Here is a 17,743-nt window from a genome sequence, read left to right as displayed (position 1 = left end):
ACAAAAGAAAAACAACTAGAGAGCACTCAGTAGACTAGATGTGTGTGCTACCTGTCACTGATAACTCCTGCATTAGCCAACAGTTCAAAGATCCTCAGCAGCTGCAGCCTGAGAAGATCCCTCCTCTCTCTGCGCTTCTTGTTCTGAAAGCACAGAAAGGTTTTCAATTTACTGCTGTACTGGGAAGTATGATCACAACTCGTACACCACATCTTCAAGTCTTCAAACAAACAATGTCAATTCTGCAGTTGAAATTTCAACATTGTATGTTAATATACGTCCATTGTTTAGTTTATACTGGGATAATTGTTTTTTAACTTTACATTAGCAGCCATGAATCCATTTTCATAAATAATAAATTATTGACTTATGGATAACATCTCTAATAGCTATGAGCATACACTATACACAACATGAAAGATATGCTTCTACACTTTTATTAAGTGCCATTTATAAAATCGAGAGTATATTTTCATGATTTTCTGTCTGGGATCAATAAAGTTAATCTAATCCTGTTTCAGTGCCGTCCTTGTGTTTTGTGTGTGTGTGTGTTACCTCAGGCCTACGCTCCAGTGCTTCCTTCATCAGTGGATGGAGTTCTTCGACTAGCTCCCTATGAACACACAGGATCAGAGAGAGCAAACATCAATTGATGGCATTGTTGCTAAATGAGACTGAGCGAGTTCGGTCTGATTCAAGGGAACAGAATGGTGTCTGTAACAGATATCCATCTTGTGCAACCCAAATGTCACATGCCCTAAAACCACTAATCCTCAAACACAGTAATGTTAGACAAATTTGTCTGGGGAGACCTTAATCTCTTTAATAACAATGAGCGCCCTTTTGGAAAACATTGCAGGGTAAAAATAGATGATCTCTTTTGAAATGAAATACCTCCCTTTTACAATGGAACCTCTGTCCTTATGATACATCTCTGTCCCGCTAACAATTCTCTTTTACATCAGTGACGCAGTTTTTCTTCTTCTCTGCATGCCTCAGAGGCATGCAGCTCATCTCAGTTATGACAGATGGGAATAACTAATAGACGAAGGGAGCGTAAAAAGATTTTCTTATGCAAGAGATAAGGATCAAATCTAGCACATCATCCATTTTCTATGGCGATCTAAATCTGTCCAGTGTCATTCCTTCCATTCAGGATTTGAGTGTTTATTCTCTGCAAAAGCAAAAGCTCACACCAAAGAACAACAAGCCTGGATCACATAACAATAGCAGTTTTATGATTCATGAACAGCCATCTGAGCCATCTGTGTATGACGCGAGCTGTGTGTGTATTGTCGGTGTACAAGTTCCTGTTCTAGTACCTGAAGACCAGAGCATTTGTGCATCCAAACCCCAGCACCAGAGACTCTGTGATCTCCAAACTCTCAGCTCTCATCAGCGGGACGAGCTGCTTTAAAAGCCAGGCTACTGAGGGAGTGCCTATCACCTGAGAGACAAAAACAAGTACACAAACATGCATCAGTCACTTTTATACTATCATTATTGATGAGTTTCACCTATTTAACATTTTACAATGGAAGATTTTCAATACTTTTTTCTTGAACAGGATTAATGACGACAATTCCAGTATGAAAATGTAAAAAAGGCTCTCTATATGAAGATTATTCATTCATTCATCAGTGTATTGGGTCAGAGCAACAATGCATTCAATATTTCCCATTAGACCTGAAGCGATTATTCAAAAAACTAAGAGTCAAAAGTAAATTAACTATTTTGATAATCAATCTTTTAAGTCATTTTTCAAGCCAAAATAACAATTATTCTCTGGTTCCTGCTCCTCCAATGTGAGGATTTGTTGCTTTTCTCTGCTTTATATCATTATCAATTGAATATTTTCATCACCTTGGGTTCTGGGAATTTTTTTTCTATTTTCTGACATTTTAGAGACTAAACGATGAATCAATCAAAAAAAAGAGAATAATAAAGCAGAATAATCAATAATGAATATAATAGTTAGTTGCAGGCCTCTTTTACCTAACTATCTGTGGAATTCCAAAGCTTTTCAGGACCTGGAAATGATTAAATAATCCCAAACATTTCTAGATTTCCTAAGAACTGGTATCTTTTTTCAGCACAAGCACACACCTTGTTGTCGTAGGTGACGCTGCCGTCCGGCGTGGTGGCAGTGATCTCTGGTGTGGAAGCTCTGAGGTGACCGGGGGACATGATACTCGGCTTGGCCACACCCAGACACAGGATCAGGTAGTTCCGCCACAGAGAAATGTAGTTGTCACTGGAGCCAGCCGTGCTGGTCTTCTTCGCATTGACTGGACTGCTGCAGAAAGAAAAAAGGAGAGCAGGCAGGTGGTCATATATCTTAATCTTTCACAGACATGGATTATTTCTTGTATGAGATACGTGATCATTCTATGGTCACAGACATTTTGCAGGGCGCTCCTTGCTATTGGTTGTTATTTTGGTTATCCAAGTAACAGCTAAACGCCTGAAAAGTACAATATAATAAATGTGTGTTCTTGTACTTGGGGTCAACCAGTGGCAGTAGCAGCTGTAGCCGTGTGAAGGCGTAGGGCCAGGCGTATCCCAGGGCGATGGGGCAGTGTTTGGGCAGGTGCTCCTGCCGCAAGAAGATGTGAAGGCAGAGCACCCACGGGTCCTTCAGACACTGGGCAAAGATCCAGACATGGCTGGGGCTCTTCACGTCGTAGGAACTGCTAACCAGTCGAGCCGTCCACTCCACCAGCCACTGGAGGTCAACATGGTGGCTGAGAGGCAAGGTGGACTGAGGGAGGGGACCAGGAGGAATTTAAGAATGATACACAGCATCAAAGGAAGTAATTTGCAAGATTGTGTTATAAATAATTTATCTGATGTGCTGATAACACTTACCGAGTCAGAGACGGCCACGTGAACAAAGCTGTCCATTACAGCTGGGCTCAGCTGGTCCATGACCTCTATCATGGGTTTGTCGTCGTCCTGGAGGGGAAGACATTTATAGAATCAGCTATTTTTACAACAGCGTCATACAATGTGAGAGAATTCACGGGCTGCATATGCTGCATATCTAATCACAGCTACAGTCAGATGGCTCTCCTTCCATCCTGCTATCTCCATGTCCCTTCTCTCTCTTCAGTAGAAACCAGCTGCCTGATACATGTTGGTAATTCATCTGTTTTGGCACTTAAAATCTATACAGACTTTTAAAATGTTTGTTTGGTGAAGATGTGAGTTTCCTGTACTGTACCTCAGCATGTCCCAGAGCTGTGAAGAGGCAGCGTATTTCTCTTAACACACCGACTGCCAGCTTCCTCGTGCTGATCTGACACGAGCAGAGGAGCAGCAGAGCCAGGCCCTCCACCGCATGGAGCACTGAGCAATGAGGGCTTCGGTCTGGCAGTCTGGGGCTGGACTGATGGAGAGGGAAGACAAAGAGAGAGTCAGTAAAGAGTAACAAATATGACTGTAGTTACGGCACTTGACATGGTGAAATTGACAAATTTGAAGCATCCCAATCCCCCCTCAGCTCATCCCCATCATTTCAGCTGTACAAACCTCAACTCCACCTCGCGTCTTCCCCTGAAGCTGCAGAGCTAACCTCCACTGTGTGAGCAGCTGGAGAAGGAGCTTCACAGATGCATCCTGCAGACCCTGATGGGTGTCTTGGACCTGCAACAGTTTGGAAAGGGACATTTATAGAAGGGCTGCCAATGTCAATATATCATGATATTGATCATTTAGAAAGGAAAATGCCTTTGGCCTCCAGTCAAACTCTAGACTCTCACTCTAGTTGTGTTTTTTCAGTGTAAATACATGTGTAAAGGAAGTACAACCAATGCAAATGCAGGATATAATCTTTTACTGTCTAGAAAAGTGCAGGCTTCTTTGCAGTGCCGTTATACCTCACGCAAAAGGAAATGTGTGTAACCGAACAGGACGTCTTCCCTCCAGTCAGAGAAATCGAGTAACAGGCTCTGCAGGGAGTTCTGGGAAATAAGACGAAGCTCGTCGTCCATGTGCACTGTAAGTCTGGGGGATAGATGACAACATCAGAACAAAGTTGAATGAAGATGATCTCGCTGAAAAGATAGAATTAATCGAGACTAATAGAAACTAAATTGATGAAGTTTTGCAACCTAACAAAAAAAAAGAGGACTGTCTCTTCAGAGGGGTTCAAACTCAAATGATTTCAAAATGTATGAAAAGATGTACAAATGATCAGTGATAACTCTACAGGATAGATCTAAAAGAGACATATGTGTTTTGTATATAATTAGCATGTAGTAACATGTTAGCCAACCAGACATTAAGTCTTGTCTATAACTCACCGTGAGAGCAGGTCAATGAGCTCAGGTTTGGACATGGCATCAGGAAGGATACGAGGAATAGCAGCCACACATGTCCTGAACAGGTCGATTTTAGGCTTCCTTTCACCACTGTGGAAGATAGAGGAGGACACCAACACGTCCTTAAGGCAGCCAACTTTCTTAACTCAAAAAAGGTAGGTCATGTTTGCAAAAGTTAACAATTTATTTCCTATAAACATGAAAAACATATTTATCACATACCACCATTTGTCAGGCCTTGTACCAAAACCTCAGTCACAAAAGTGGCATAATTTCAAATAGGGGCATCAGTGTTTTACTTGCAAATGTTCATATTTCTCTGTCTCATTTTTCAATCAATTAATAGGGGCTTTAATCATAGCATCATTAACAGAATAACCCTCAGCACTAAAAGGCTGAAAATCTAAAAACAGTTTAGTTGCTGCACGTTGTTACATACGTGATCATGTCCTCTGGTTCTTTGTTGAGCATCTGGACGCTGGTGAGCATCATACAACGACCCACCTCCTTGTCCAAGTGTCTCAGGATGTTGTCTAGAGCCTTTCGCACCTGGGAGTAGTACAAGGACATGCCTGTGGAGGACATAAAGAGAGTTAGAGACCACATTCAAAGTACACCGGCTTGAATGCCTACAGACACACACAGACCTATTAGTTTGGCTTCCTCTTCAGTAAGCGTCTTGCTGAGATAAGTTTTCTTCTTCTTCAGAGAGTTTCCAGAGGGCAGAGTGGCTCCTGTGTTGGGCATAGGAGGCTCTCCGTCCTTCTGTTGCAGAGCATCTGCTATCACCAGGAACGCCCGCAGACCAATGTTCATACGCTGGAACACAGATAAAGCACAGCATCCTTACTACATGAGCAATGGCAAATATATAGCAGGGATTGAGTAAACGCACATCACCAGGCAGTGCTTACAGTTTGACGAGCAAAATTCATATGCTGGAAGTCACAGTAGTCTTTACTACTGTATATAAATGTTTATTTGGGGTGATTATTTTTAAAACATATTCAATAATTCAGTGCTGCTCAATAAGGGATTTGTTTTTCTATTAAGAAGTGATCTTACAGTCTGTAATTTATTACTACAACCATGTATATGATGGTTTATAATGGTTTATATATTGTGATCTTATAATGTCTTACCGTAATTTTAAATATTTCTGAATTATCCAAAGCATGTGTGTTTATAATATCTTTACCTGGGTTACAATAGTACTCCACACATTTAGCATTGCACTCCTATAACATTATTGGACTCACAATGGACAGTTTAAAAAGAAGAAAGATCAAAATTGATGCAGCAGAACCAGAGATATCTTTTATCCCACGCATTCTTCTTCCTTGTCTTAACCTGGCGTCTACATTACCCACGATGCAACTTGACCACCTACAGTTTTGTAGGAGTTTCAGGTGAGTTATGCAAGCAGCAGCTAATGTAGCCTCGAGCCACAAGCCTCCAGCAGAGCTGAGGAGTGGGCTACAGATGTATGGCAACCTCAGATCTTTCTAACTCAACATTTCCAGATTTTTCACATTTTCAAACTTGTAGTCTTCAGACCCAACTGACGCTGACTCAAGTGACATTTGAGGCAATTTGTCAGACTTAACACAGCTCCCCCTGGAGCCACAAAAGGCTTTGTTCAACTTTTTCACATACGCAGTTCACCTTTTAACTGCAGTGATTTTAATGATTTGTTTCTGTTCACATCATCCTGGTGGTGCATTTAATTCCAAAGCTCCAACAGAGAGCATACTGTTCTTCACCTTCCTCGCTGACTGAAGACTGCAAATAAAAATTGGAATGCTCATCCTTGTTATGTGGCCAGGGGATACACTGTTGATCTGTGTGCGATTGTGTGCACATGATTGAATGTCTGCGTCTGCTCTTTTTACCTCTGGGTTGAGACTGAAGGCTTTGGCAGGTTTCCCAACACTCAGCAGGTCAAATATGATCTCCTTCATGGCGAAATCCAGTCTCTCCTGAACAGAGCACAAACATACCGGTGTTACAGGATTTCAGAGTTAATGTGGTGTGAGGCAGCTAGTACATCTACTGTATGTCACCAATGTTATTACATAACTGATAGACAAAACAAGACATGTAAGGACAAGAAAATGTACGACGTATGACATAATAAGTCGTATTTATCTATATCTATTTATCTATATATATATAGAGTTATTTACACTAAATGTCATATATGTTGTTTGGTGACAGCAGCATCCACTGAGCCAGGAGTGCATACACTTTAAAGATGTTTCAGTGAGTTTCCACAGCCTCTCATACAGCCATTGAAATTTATTCAATTTTGATAATGGACTCTGGTGAAATGTAAAAAATATCTGATACACTATTGGTAATCCTGTATTATCAGAGCAACAGCGGGAGTAGGCACTGAAATAATATTTTATTTAGCTTTTGACCCATTTCTGCAAATCTGTCAACTAAGAATTTTGGATTAACCAGTGTTTGTGTTTCTTAGTGATAGCAGAGAGAAGCACAGAATAAATTGTTGGCTCCACACAAAAAACAACAAACCCCACTTCATTTCTCATGTGCTGAGAGTAACAAGCCACATCTAAGACTTCATGTGAGTTTGTGCATGAGAGTGTGTGCAAGTGTCAAACACACCTGTGCAATGAACTGGATGATCTTGACAAAAATATTGAGTGGCATGTCTCTGGGCACAACGCTACGACTCCCTTTGGGGAACAGAGTGGAGGTGATGGACGTCAGACGACTGGGGGAAGAAGGAGAGACCAGAGAGAGGAGACATATGCAGAAAGGGAGGAGAAAGTGTTGAGACACAAGTTAAAAACCTCAGTAAAATCATTATCTTCTTATCTTTTTAATGATAATAAATCATTTCCACATCATTGTATTATTACCAAACTAAACAACAAAACAACAGAAAGAGTGACAACATCTGCTCTGCATTTCACTGAGTTTATAACTGGGTTGTGTTTTGAAGGAAATTTGCTGAAAAAGCCTTACATTGCAAATGTTACAGCACAAAAGAAGAAGCATAAACTGCTAAAACTTAAGTTCAAATTTAAGTTTACATTTTGTTGGTGAGAAATATAACAACATGTGGCTATTACCTCTGTGTTCCAGTGTTGCTCTCGCACTTTATTCGGATCATGTAGACCCACAGCAGGCGGTAGAGTGATTCTAGAGCCACACGAGCCATCTTGGGGTCTTTATTCTGCATTCATACAGAGGCAGACAAAAATGTATTGTCTTTCATCAGGTACAGTATTTCACATAACTCCATCTAACAAATGTGTTTCATAGAGTTTCCTCTCAGCCAAAAAGACAAACAAAGTTTCTGAGACCTCAGTACGTTAAAGGGTAATTCCGGTATTTTTAAACCTTTTAAAGCTTTAACTGGCAAAAACAAGCACTTTTAGTGGGCATCCTATTGACAGGGTCAATTGCCCACAAGGATTCCACTGCAACCAATTCCAAAATGTTTGGAAACTATTAGTCATTTAGACCTCAAATTTTATAAAAGTTGGGCCCAGGATTAAAAATACCAGAATTACCCTTTGAAGACATGTGATCATTTTCTGCATGCGCAACATACACTTCTTTCTCAGCATCTACAGTGTCATCATGAATCAAACTTGTACAGAAGTCTTTATTAGCCCCCGTCAATCACTATGTTCTGAACCAGTTTCCCTCTAGGCAATACATACTGAAGGCTGATTTGAAAGAGGTAGTAGTGCTAGTGCAGCAGTTTGTTGTGTGAAGTTCAGTGTCGTGTGCATGTACTGTATGTCACTGTCAAAATCATAAATTTATTGCATGGACTGCATAACATTCGTGTGCAAGTAAAACACTGATAATGCTTGCATTTGCATGGTGTAGACGGACTGACCTTGAGGTTTGAGAGGCAGTTGTTAAGGAAAATGTGCCAGCGGCTGAGGAAGAACTGCTTCTGACTGACACACAGCAGGCAGGTGACCAGAGGATACAGAGCCTGGTGTGGAGAGAGAAGACAGATGGGACACATTTGCATCAGGCACATCAGATTCAAAGTTCATTCATGTAAATATAAAATAAAGGACTCAGACTGTCTTCATCACCAGTGTCATTTAAACAGTTTTTAGACATCTTTTGATGTCAGTCAAAAAAGGTCTGAGAATCATTTATTTCAAGCACATTTCTGAGCTCTTGCTGTATCATCTAATAACAACAGGCAATTCAATTATATGAGATTAAGCTTAACTTTTTTTCACAACCATGTTCCACTTGGTCCGGCCTTATAAATCCCTCTTTAATCTGTTTTTGGCTGGACCACAGTAAAGCGGGGCCAGCCCTATAAACGCAAACGTCTGTCCCTGACTTACTGAGTGAGTGAGTGAAGTTACACCACAGGTTGGTCGAGTGTTTGAGTTTCCCCATTGGCTGTTACTCTTTCAAAATGAATAGGCACAAACAGTCCTGAATTATGTCCTCAGGAGCACATTGACCACACACTCAAAGGTTTTACTCATGTCTATGTCTTCCTCTCTGGATTTAAGTCAACTTAACTAAACAAAACACTTCTTTCTCTGAGCTTTATCTTGCCAGTTAGTTTCCTAAGAAGAGCAGGTGAGTCTGATGTTTAGTTCATTTCTGTTTACAAGGTTCATGGACAGAATCAAAGCAACAACAGTGTCAACAATACCATTACAAGATTATAGAAGAGACCAATATATGAACCTTTTCAAGATAAAGTTCACATGCAGGAATGTGAACATGGTGTCAAGTCTGTTCAGTCATCTGATAAGGACATGTAAGTCTGCATGCAGATCATTCTTAAACATGAATGCCTTGCAAATGACCGGTGTGAGTCCAGGTACACTCTTGTCATGAATGCTTATGGAAATGCTCGGTTTGAGGAGTGCATTATTTACCTGTCACTCTTTATCAAAGTGCGTATTTGTTATCTGTGATCTACCCCCCATTTCAGTGTCTCTCAGGCACTCAGAAGGTAAAAGAATAACTATTATGGAAATGCACCACATTACTGTCATTCCTATCGTGTCTGTCCATTCTGCTCTGACATTTCAGGTTATTGTTTGCTTGTGTGCATGCCTGCGCACTGTTCATACAGAAAAAAGTGAAAACACATACAGTATGTGTGCAGAAAGATGCGTCAAGTCTTGAATGCATGGGTTGCTTGGAGAATTTGGAGAATCTATCAAAGGGGAACATGCATACTGGCTGAGTGACATGTCTGTAGCCCTGAGGACACAAGTCTCTTACGAGGACACCCGTGCACATATCACGAACAGCACATCAACAGCAACCAGCAATACTGCAACACAGCAGCCTGATGCCATGTTTTGTTAGTCAATTTGTTTATCAAATGGCACAAAGGCAGGGCAACATTTAGGAGAGAACTAAAAGGAAACATTGCCTTAGCAAACATTGCTGCGCTGGACTACAAAAAAACCTTTGTCTTATCAAGCCATAAAAACCTTTCTTACCTTACCTTTCTTGTAATTTAGTGTAATACGAATATTTCAGCTTGTTTCCAATTTAAATAAACTTTTTTGAAGAATCTTCTCTAGAAACGCCTGTATCATAAAAACAAGACAGATTTAGGGAGGATACGGCACAAAAATTAAACATGAGTTTGGAAATTCCTGAAAGAAGTCGATTTACTTTGGAAACATGTTAAAAAATCGTACTGAAATGGCAGGTTTTTTCACTTATAAAATAGTGCTAAATTACAGACTAAAATGACTTAGGAGGAAACGTCTTGTTACCAGCAAAGACTTTAGCTAAACTGTGGTAATCCTGTGTCATAGGTTGTTGCCTATTCTATAATTTCTTTTACATTCATAGTTAAAACGTTGAGGCTGTGGCAACTGGATTTTCATACCAGTCTTGACAATTAAAATGATTTATTTTATAGTTTTATGGCGTGCTTTTTTGTGTGAGACCACTATTTTAATAAGGGAGGTGTACTGCATCTAATTTGCTGATTCTCCTGTCTGTTTCCCTGCTGTGGGCAAATAATGCCCATCTGGCACTGCTTCAAAAACTAGCCTGTGTGCTGCATACTGCTCTCCAGTCTCCTTCCCGTGGAGAGATAAAAGCCCACATGTTGGAGAGTTACAGTAAGTGCTTTCACCAATTGCTGTTAATGGAGAGGAAATGAAGAGAGATGAGCAGTGATGAAACAAAATATGGGTAGAAACTTACCAGAGAGTGTTTCTTCCTAGAGGACAGGTCCAGTGTGGTATCGTACAAACTCTCTACGAAATTTCGTAGACACGGCACGTTTACCTCATTCTTCACAGTCTGGAGGACAAATAAAGCAGAAGTTGTAAATCGATTATAATCAGATCCCAATGACTGCCCAATGTGTTCTACTTTACGTTTTGCAGAAACAGGCAAGACACTATATTCATGAGCTTAAGATTTATATTATTGTCAAGATATAAACACATACTGTAGAGCAGACGTACAACAAACAATAACTTCAGTCTGACACAAATTAATCCAAAAAAGCAAAAGGGCACTGAGCAGCAAGATGAAATGCACTTACAGCAGCTACAGGTACAAGTATCTCCACAAAGAGTCCGGCTAATGAGTGTTTAATGTCTTTATCCTTCACTTCCAAGAAATACTGTGCACACTCCTAAAGACATAAAAAGGGACAGAGAGCGAGTCAGAGACAGTGAGAGGAACAACGTATGTACATCATGATTCTGTGAATGCGATGGAAGGAAATGAGAAACATTCTCACCACTGCAATTACCATCAAAGGGCCAATAAACAAGGCTCTTAACCTCTAATTACTTCAGTGGAACTTAAGCCTATAGGATAGTTCTATGATAGCACTTAACTGCTCCCAGACATGAATGTATGCAGAGAAAGAGTACGTCTGTCCTGTGAACACTCCCTGAAATTCCTAAACCAGAGCCTCTTTACAATTTGTTGACATGTAAATAACAAGGAAGATACCAAATGATGTCAGATCAGTCTACCTGCATGAACTGGAAGGAGGCCTCAAAGTCTTCCACCGGATACATTTTGATGCGGAAGAACTTGAGTCCCATGATGAGGCTGATGGTGGACTGGATGACGTAGGGGCTCTGCTCCTTCTGCCTCAGCTCCTTCAGCTCAGAGATGAACTTCTTCCTCACTGCTGGGAACCTGCCGAGGAAACGGAGACCAGATGTGAACAGTCGCTTTATCCTCTTTTAGTAAATGTTTTTATATCCAGGTCTCAGCTGAGTGGTGGTATGGTTAGTGGAATTACTACAAGAACTAATTAGTACTACTTTATTTGCTAATATTGTGTCATGTGTAGATTCTAACTCTTACTCCTCCATGCACCTGTTTTTTGCATGTGCGCATAGGTGTGTGTGCTTGTGTGTGTGTGTTCCCACCATCCAGATTTTACCGACAGGGCACTGCAGGCCTATATTTAGAATGGCATCTGGAGGGGGTGATGTGGAGGGAATGTGTACGCGCGTGTGTGTTCGGGCGTCTGCGTCTTTTTGCGTGTGCTTTTGCATGCTTCACGGGGGTTGCCACAGCAGTTAAGTAAGTGGAAGAGTCATCAGCCTTCTGTTTAGTGCTGAGTGTTTAAATAAGATACACATAAACACAGCCATAAACCGAGCTGGAAAAACACACAGATAATGCCAAGAATAAAGTATGTGCTCAGATTGTTTAAACCTGTGTGTATTCAACCTTTTCATAGCCCTGTGTGTAAATAATGTACTACAAATAAATAACAGTGAAAAGGGTGTTAGAAATCAACTTAGAAGCTTAATGAAGTGGAAAACCCAACATCCACACTGAAGACATTCTACTTGCTGAGCTAGATCTCCAAGTATTGACTTTGATCCATTATTAGATCGATGACTGTGTTAAATGAGTGTGTGTGTGTGTGTGTGTGTGTGTGTGTGATAGCAGTGACTGAGCTGCCCTGTGAACCTACGCCTCCTCCATCACAGTAATAACCTCCTGGAAAAAGGGAACAGTGCTCATCTCTCATCACACACAACATTAAACAGACAGAGGACCATCATCTGGGGTGTCATTATCCTCAGTTGCCATCACACACACACACACACACACACACACACACACACACACACGTGTATTTACCAACACACACACACTACCAAACTACTAGCACACAGGGAAGTGCAGGCATTTGTTTCTTTTCCTTGCTTGTGTTGAAGACAGAGGGACAGCATTAGTAATTGCTGTTTCTTCTGAAAATGGGGTCAAGAGGAGGACAGGTAGCCACTGAAACTACACATTCAAATTTCATTACAACCTGACAAATCAGCCCACAGCTGCAACATGACCTGGATTATCTGCCTTTACTGAGAGTAAAGACAAGAAGAATTTATTTTAACTGTAAAAATAAATAAATAAATCCACATTTAAAACAAACTGAAATGCAGATATTTAAGTGCTTGCTAAACATGCCTTGTGAAACAACAAGATTTTCCCGTATATGGGTATGTGGTAAATTGGAGATTATCTCAACAAATTTACACCAAACAAACCACTAGGTTTTTTAAAAAGCGTAATGTCAACAGACACAATTAACTATCTGTAGATATACAAACATTTAATGTGTATGCACACACAAACAGTATAAACATTAATTTGTAACAGTACCTGGACTGAGCTACAACTCCCACTACTTCAGCATAGAGGTCAGCCACTATGTGCATGTTGCCTGTGTTGGGTCCCAGATACCTAAGAAGTAAACAATAATTAATATTAACCATGTACAGTACAATACACACATGTATTATATTTGTAAGAGCTGTGCACAAATGCATGTGGGTGTTATAACTACCGTATTTTTCGGACCATAAAGCGCGCCGGATTATAAGGCGCAATATCAATGAACGGGTCTATTTTCATACATAAGGCGCACCGGATTATAAAGCGCAATAAGCGAAACAAAACAGTCAGATAAGTCAAACTTTATTCAACTCATTCACAATAGCTCCCAACATTGTTCAGTTGTAACACATAAATAAACATATTCCCATGTTCTACTGCGTGACTGATAGCCTTGAGCTTGAAATCCGCTTCGTAAGCATGTCTCTTAACAGGTGCCACTTTGGGGTCCTTACCTGTTGAAGCACAGTACGTATTACTCCGCGAGGCTCCTGACTACGGTAGCCGTAATGCTCCGACAATCCATCAAGCGGTGCGGCTTCGTAGCTTACCAAAGTCGTACTAAAACATTTTGACAGATTTTTGAGAATCGTGTACCACATAAAATCGGTTCGAGGTCAGTAAGCACAACCAGAATTAATACATAAAGCGCACCGGATTATAAGGCGCACTGTCGATTTTTGAGAAAATTAAAGGATTTTAAGTGCGCCTTATAGTCCGAAAAATACGGTATATGTGAATATGTGGCAGTTGGCCAGAAAGTGAAGACAGTAATGCACTGAAACTCTAAACCGAGCTTGTTTTGTATGTGTAATCCTTCTTACCCTTCCTTGTATTTGAAGTGCTTGAAGGTCAGGTTTATAACTTCTTGGATGAGTCCATCCAAAAGAGGATGGAGGGGGATCTGGATTGAGAGAAAAAAGTTGTCATTTTAATCTGAATTCAGTATGTCCAAATAAAGTTAGCCATTTTCTCCTATTCTGCTCACAGTCTGGGGAGCTTGGTGTGCAATATATTTTCCCAAATCCGACTAGATCAAGAATATGCTAATTACTCTTTGTATTTGTTTTAACTCAGTTTCACATGAGTGGGGTGGGAAATACTGCATCTGGACAACTGATGTCAAGTAAGTTGTTAATCAAAGAGGAGTGTGTTAAATATTCATTTTTTCCCTGTCATAGTTTAAACCATTCAACAGTATTATGCAGGCATCTGTATTAAACAAAGGCAAACTGTACTTTACTACCAGTGTGTCTGTGTTTCCAGTGACTGAAATACTGTTTGAAGACAGACTTTTCCCTTTTAAAAGTTAAACCCACTCATGCTATTAAGTTTGAGGAGACATACATGATGATTGATACTGATACTGACTGAGACTCACCTGCTTCAAAACTTCTATAAGCACTAGAGAAAAGATGAAGTCTATTGCCAGATCCCTCCGCTCCAATAAGTAGTCCTTCTGTTGCTCATCACTGAGACAGACAGACAGGCAGACAGACAGACAGACAGACAGAAACATTATTTGTCACATTGACTACTTGCTCCTATTCTTGCCTTTGTACTTGACGTGCAAATGTGTCACATGTGAGAGTCTGCTTTTATTAAATTTCCGTCAATTAATTAATTAATTGTAGGCACCATCTGGTCCACTATGTAACTGTGTGTACTCAGTGTGCAGTTTGTTTGAGATTTGGAAACAAGCTTCTGCAATTTATTTGTGTGTTTTTTCAGTGCAAGTATTGGTATAAGCATTAGTTTTCTAATGTTTTGTTTGTGTGGCTGGTTTGTGGGACTACAACAGTACTGCTTATTGTCAATTACCTCTAAAGGTAATGTAAGTAGTGTCTTGAAAGACATTCATGGTTACGGTTTGTTAAAAAACTGAGCCAGGATGAATAAATAAAATCTTTCATAGAAATGTAGTGAAGTCCTGTCCATTTGACATGTGGTGATTTGTTTTTCTGTGTTTTTGTGGTTTTTTGACCATGTATCTTTTTGTGTATGCAACAACTTAGTCCTCCAAATCTATTCCAGCTTCCATGTGGGTGCAGAGAAGAGTTTACCAATTAAAACGTGCTGTGTGTTCTGTTTGCATCCTCTCACTTTTTTGACTTGGTGTTGGCCCTGGGTCGATATTCATGGGACTCGTCTTCCAGGCCGTTCTGCCTCTTGTACCAGTCAAACAGAGTCCTCAGGATAGACGGCAGGCAGTACTCTGCTAGAGAACTCATAGAGCTGATCAACTGTGGGTGAGCGAGAGAGAGAGAGAGAGAGAGAGAGAGAGAGAGAGAGAGAGAGAGAGAGAGAGAGAGAGCAGAGAGTGAGAGGTTAATCTCATTCCCAAAATAAGACAATGCTATAGCTAGATTTGGATGACAGAGGAAAAATAAAGGGCAGCACATATTGCTGATGATGTGTTCACACACCTGGTCGAACTGTGGGTCCTCTCCTCTCTGTAGAGATTTGTTGAGTGGCTTCTCCTGTGAGATAACAACAGACAGAAGGGAAAACATTCATGTCAGAAGACAAGAGCAGGTTTGTAAATTGCTCCACAGACGCCTGTATAAGACATTTAAACCTATGTTGCTGCTGCATTTCCATCAAAATGAAAATGTGATCATTGGCTAAGTGCCTCAAACAAAGACGTAACTTTCAACATTTGAAGCCCAGAACTGATTTCATTACTTAGTATCAGACTAGGTGCTTAGGTACTAACCTTGTTATGTTCCTTTCATAAAACATATCAGTTGTTCAGACCTAAGTGCCATAAACATACAAAAACCCTGAGATAAAAGGCCAAACCTCTTCACACCACCATACATTATGGATTGTGCTCAGACATTTGGATTCATTTGGAAAGCCAAATTAAGTACATTTCAAAGGTCCTAGGTTCAGATATTGGTCTAGGTCCTTCCGTGTGGAAGGTTTGCGTAGGTTTCCAGCTCAGGTAAAATACTGCAGGTGTGAGTGTTTTATCCTTTGTGTTTGTGTTGTGCTGGATTGTTCCCTGCCCTGGATGCTAGGGTATACTATTTATCAGTGAGGCACATTGGAGGCATCACTTCCTCAGCACAAAAAAGATTAGTCAATATATACTGTCAGAAAAAGCCACTCTGAATAACACAATCAGATAAAATGTCCAAAATGTATTTCCAAAAGATGCTGTAACCTGAGAGACAAAAACAAGACAAGATATCAATGCAAAGTCACTCACCAGTGGTTCGGCCATGATGATGCGAATCTTGCGTTCGGAGAGCAAGGTGAAGTTGGCAAACAAGCTTTTTAGGACGAACTCGCCCGGCTTACTCTCAGGGTCCACGTTGACAGGCGCCATGACGACAGGACCCTTCCTCTCTCCCAAGGTTCCACTGACTGGCGGGAGGGGTGGCTTTAGTCCCACTGGAGAGGCTGGGGAGAGTCAGGACCGGTCAGTTAGTCTACAAGTCTACAGCAGGAGTTTTCAAAGTCTGACGCTGTAGCCCCTCCCTCAGACAAAGTCTAGATTAATGAGCCCCTACCGAAATGCCAATAATCATGCTCTAAGTTGTGGAACTATGGCTCCCACAATTTGGGGGTGTTGGGGGATGAAAGCAGGAATTCAAATGTTGCCATTGATTCAGTTAGTTAGCTGTGGGTTACAACTTGAGCGCCCTTTTTTTGCCTATATTTGATTACATTTTGGCAAATTGGCACCATTAAAAGTATGCCAAATTATCTATTAGCAGTTCCTGTTTGCAATATGCCCATGGATGTACAGACAACTATCACTGGGTTACTTTAATACTGAAAAAAACATGATGATTCTCAGGCATGTTCTGGAGTTATAAGGAGCGTCTTTTTTCAATGATTTCTAAGTGGATTTATAGACGTTTATTCACGATGAACATCGAGATGATATCCTCAGAAAGTCACACTCAATCTAAAAATATGTGCATCATTCTTTGTGAATTGCTGCAAGCGGGCACTAAGGGTTTTAAAGCACCTTAACTGCCTCCATGAGCTGCTGCTACTACTGCTGACCGTGTTGATAAGCAGACAAATCAATGGGCCAAAATACAATAACTAACCTCAAGTTGTTTTTAGAAAACTAGCATGCACCTGTCCCTTTCACTTCACACAATATCTTCGTCTTTGTCCCTCCGAGACCCCTTCCACTTTCCACTCTCCCACCTCACAGGTCAAGGGTCACGTACTGACACCTCTTATGCTTTTCTAACATACGGCAATACATTCTTCACCTTGTTCTATGACCATGATACTATCTTCATATAAGGACCTCTCTGCAACAACTGAGACACAGACCCTCATGCTGTCTCTCCAGGCGCTTGTCAAACCTCATACTTTGATTAACGAATAGAATTTGTTTGTCCACGTCGAATAACACAATTTTATTATTTCTTTCTGCAAAGATAAAACTCCTCAGCCATGACTAATACATGTTGAGTAGTATACACTTTCCAGGCACACACACACACTTGCTGGGCAATCTATGTTTTCATTTCTCCCTTCTGATTACATCATTAGGGAGACTGGGAACTATTAATTTTTGCAAGACATACTGATAAACAGACAGAGAGAGATAGACAGGGAGTGTCTCTAGAAGGGGTCTGAGTGAGAGACAGACAAGAGATGGACGGACGGACAGACAGAAAGAAGGAGGGAGAGGGCATTTCCTGTCATGCATCTATATGAATATTGACATCCCCTTAAAATAGAACAAAGTCAGCACTCACACATTTCCACGGCGTCAGTGACTATGCACTATA

At 40.7% G+C, this 17,743-nt stretch overlaps 1 protein-coding gene across 1 annotated transcript in view; it reads right to left on the bottom strand.

The window, feature by feature from the left end:
• fryb (furry homolog b (Drosophila)) overlaps nucleotides 1-17,743 on the bottom strand; it is a 52,484-nt gene that overhangs the window by 22,640 nt on the left and 12,101 nt on the right. The window contains exons 2-26 of the mRNA XM_070916687.1: nucleotides 16,192-16,385; nucleotides 15,404-15,457; nucleotides 15,081-15,220; nucleotides 14,359-14,449; nucleotides 13,802-13,881; nucleotides 12,966-13,046; nucleotides 11,309-11,477; nucleotides 10,867-10,959; nucleotides 10,521-10,619; nucleotides 8,203-8,304; nucleotides 7,424-7,527; nucleotides 6,954-7,062; nucleotides 6,215-6,301; nucleotides 4,970-5,141; nucleotides 4,762-4,894; nucleotides 4,305-4,412; nucleotides 3,879-4,005; nucleotides 3,532-3,645; nucleotides 3,224-3,388; nucleotides 2,869-2,955; nucleotides 2,502-2,761; nucleotides 2,107-2,296; nucleotides 1,323-1,447; nucleotides 556-613; nucleotides 52-143 (exon numbers count right to left, since the gene is read on the bottom strand). Of these exons, the coding sequence (XP_070772788.1) occupies nucleotides 52-143; nucleotides 556-613; nucleotides 1,323-1,447; nucleotides 2,107-2,296; nucleotides 2,502-2,761; nucleotides 2,869-2,955; nucleotides 3,224-3,388; nucleotides 3,532-3,645; nucleotides 3,879-4,005; nucleotides 4,305-4,412; nucleotides 4,762-4,894; nucleotides 4,970-5,141; nucleotides 6,215-6,301; nucleotides 6,954-7,062; nucleotides 7,424-7,527; nucleotides 8,203-8,304; nucleotides 10,521-10,619; nucleotides 10,867-10,959; nucleotides 11,309-11,477; nucleotides 12,966-13,046; nucleotides 13,802-13,881; nucleotides 14,359-14,449; nucleotides 15,081-15,220; nucleotides 15,404-15,457; nucleotides 16,192-16,385 (3,034 nt within the window). The remainder of the gene's footprint in view (nucleotides 1-51; nucleotides 144-555; nucleotides 614-1,322; nucleotides 1,448-2,106; nucleotides 2,297-2,501; nucleotides 2,762-2,868; nucleotides 2,956-3,223; nucleotides 3,389-3,531; nucleotides 3,646-3,878; nucleotides 4,006-4,304; nucleotides 4,413-4,761; nucleotides 4,895-4,969; nucleotides 5,142-6,214; nucleotides 6,302-6,953; nucleotides 7,063-7,423; nucleotides 7,528-8,202; nucleotides 8,305-10,520; nucleotides 10,620-10,866; nucleotides 10,960-11,308; nucleotides 11,478-12,965; nucleotides 13,047-13,801; nucleotides 13,882-14,358; nucleotides 14,450-15,080; nucleotides 15,221-15,403; nucleotides 15,458-16,191; nucleotides 16,386-17,743) is intronic.

Source organism: Enoplosus armatus, chromosome 13 (genome assembly GCF_043641665.1).
Source record: "Enoplosus armatus isolate fEnoArm2 chromosome 13, fEnoArm2.hap1, whole genome shotgun sequence".
NCBI classification, from domain to species: Eukaryota; Metazoa; Chordata; class Actinopteri; order Centrarchiformes; family Enoplosidae; genus Enoplosus; species Enoplosus armatus.
The sequence above is the reverse complement of the archived record's forward strand: the minus strand, read 5'-3'. Positions and strand labels throughout refer to the sequence as shown.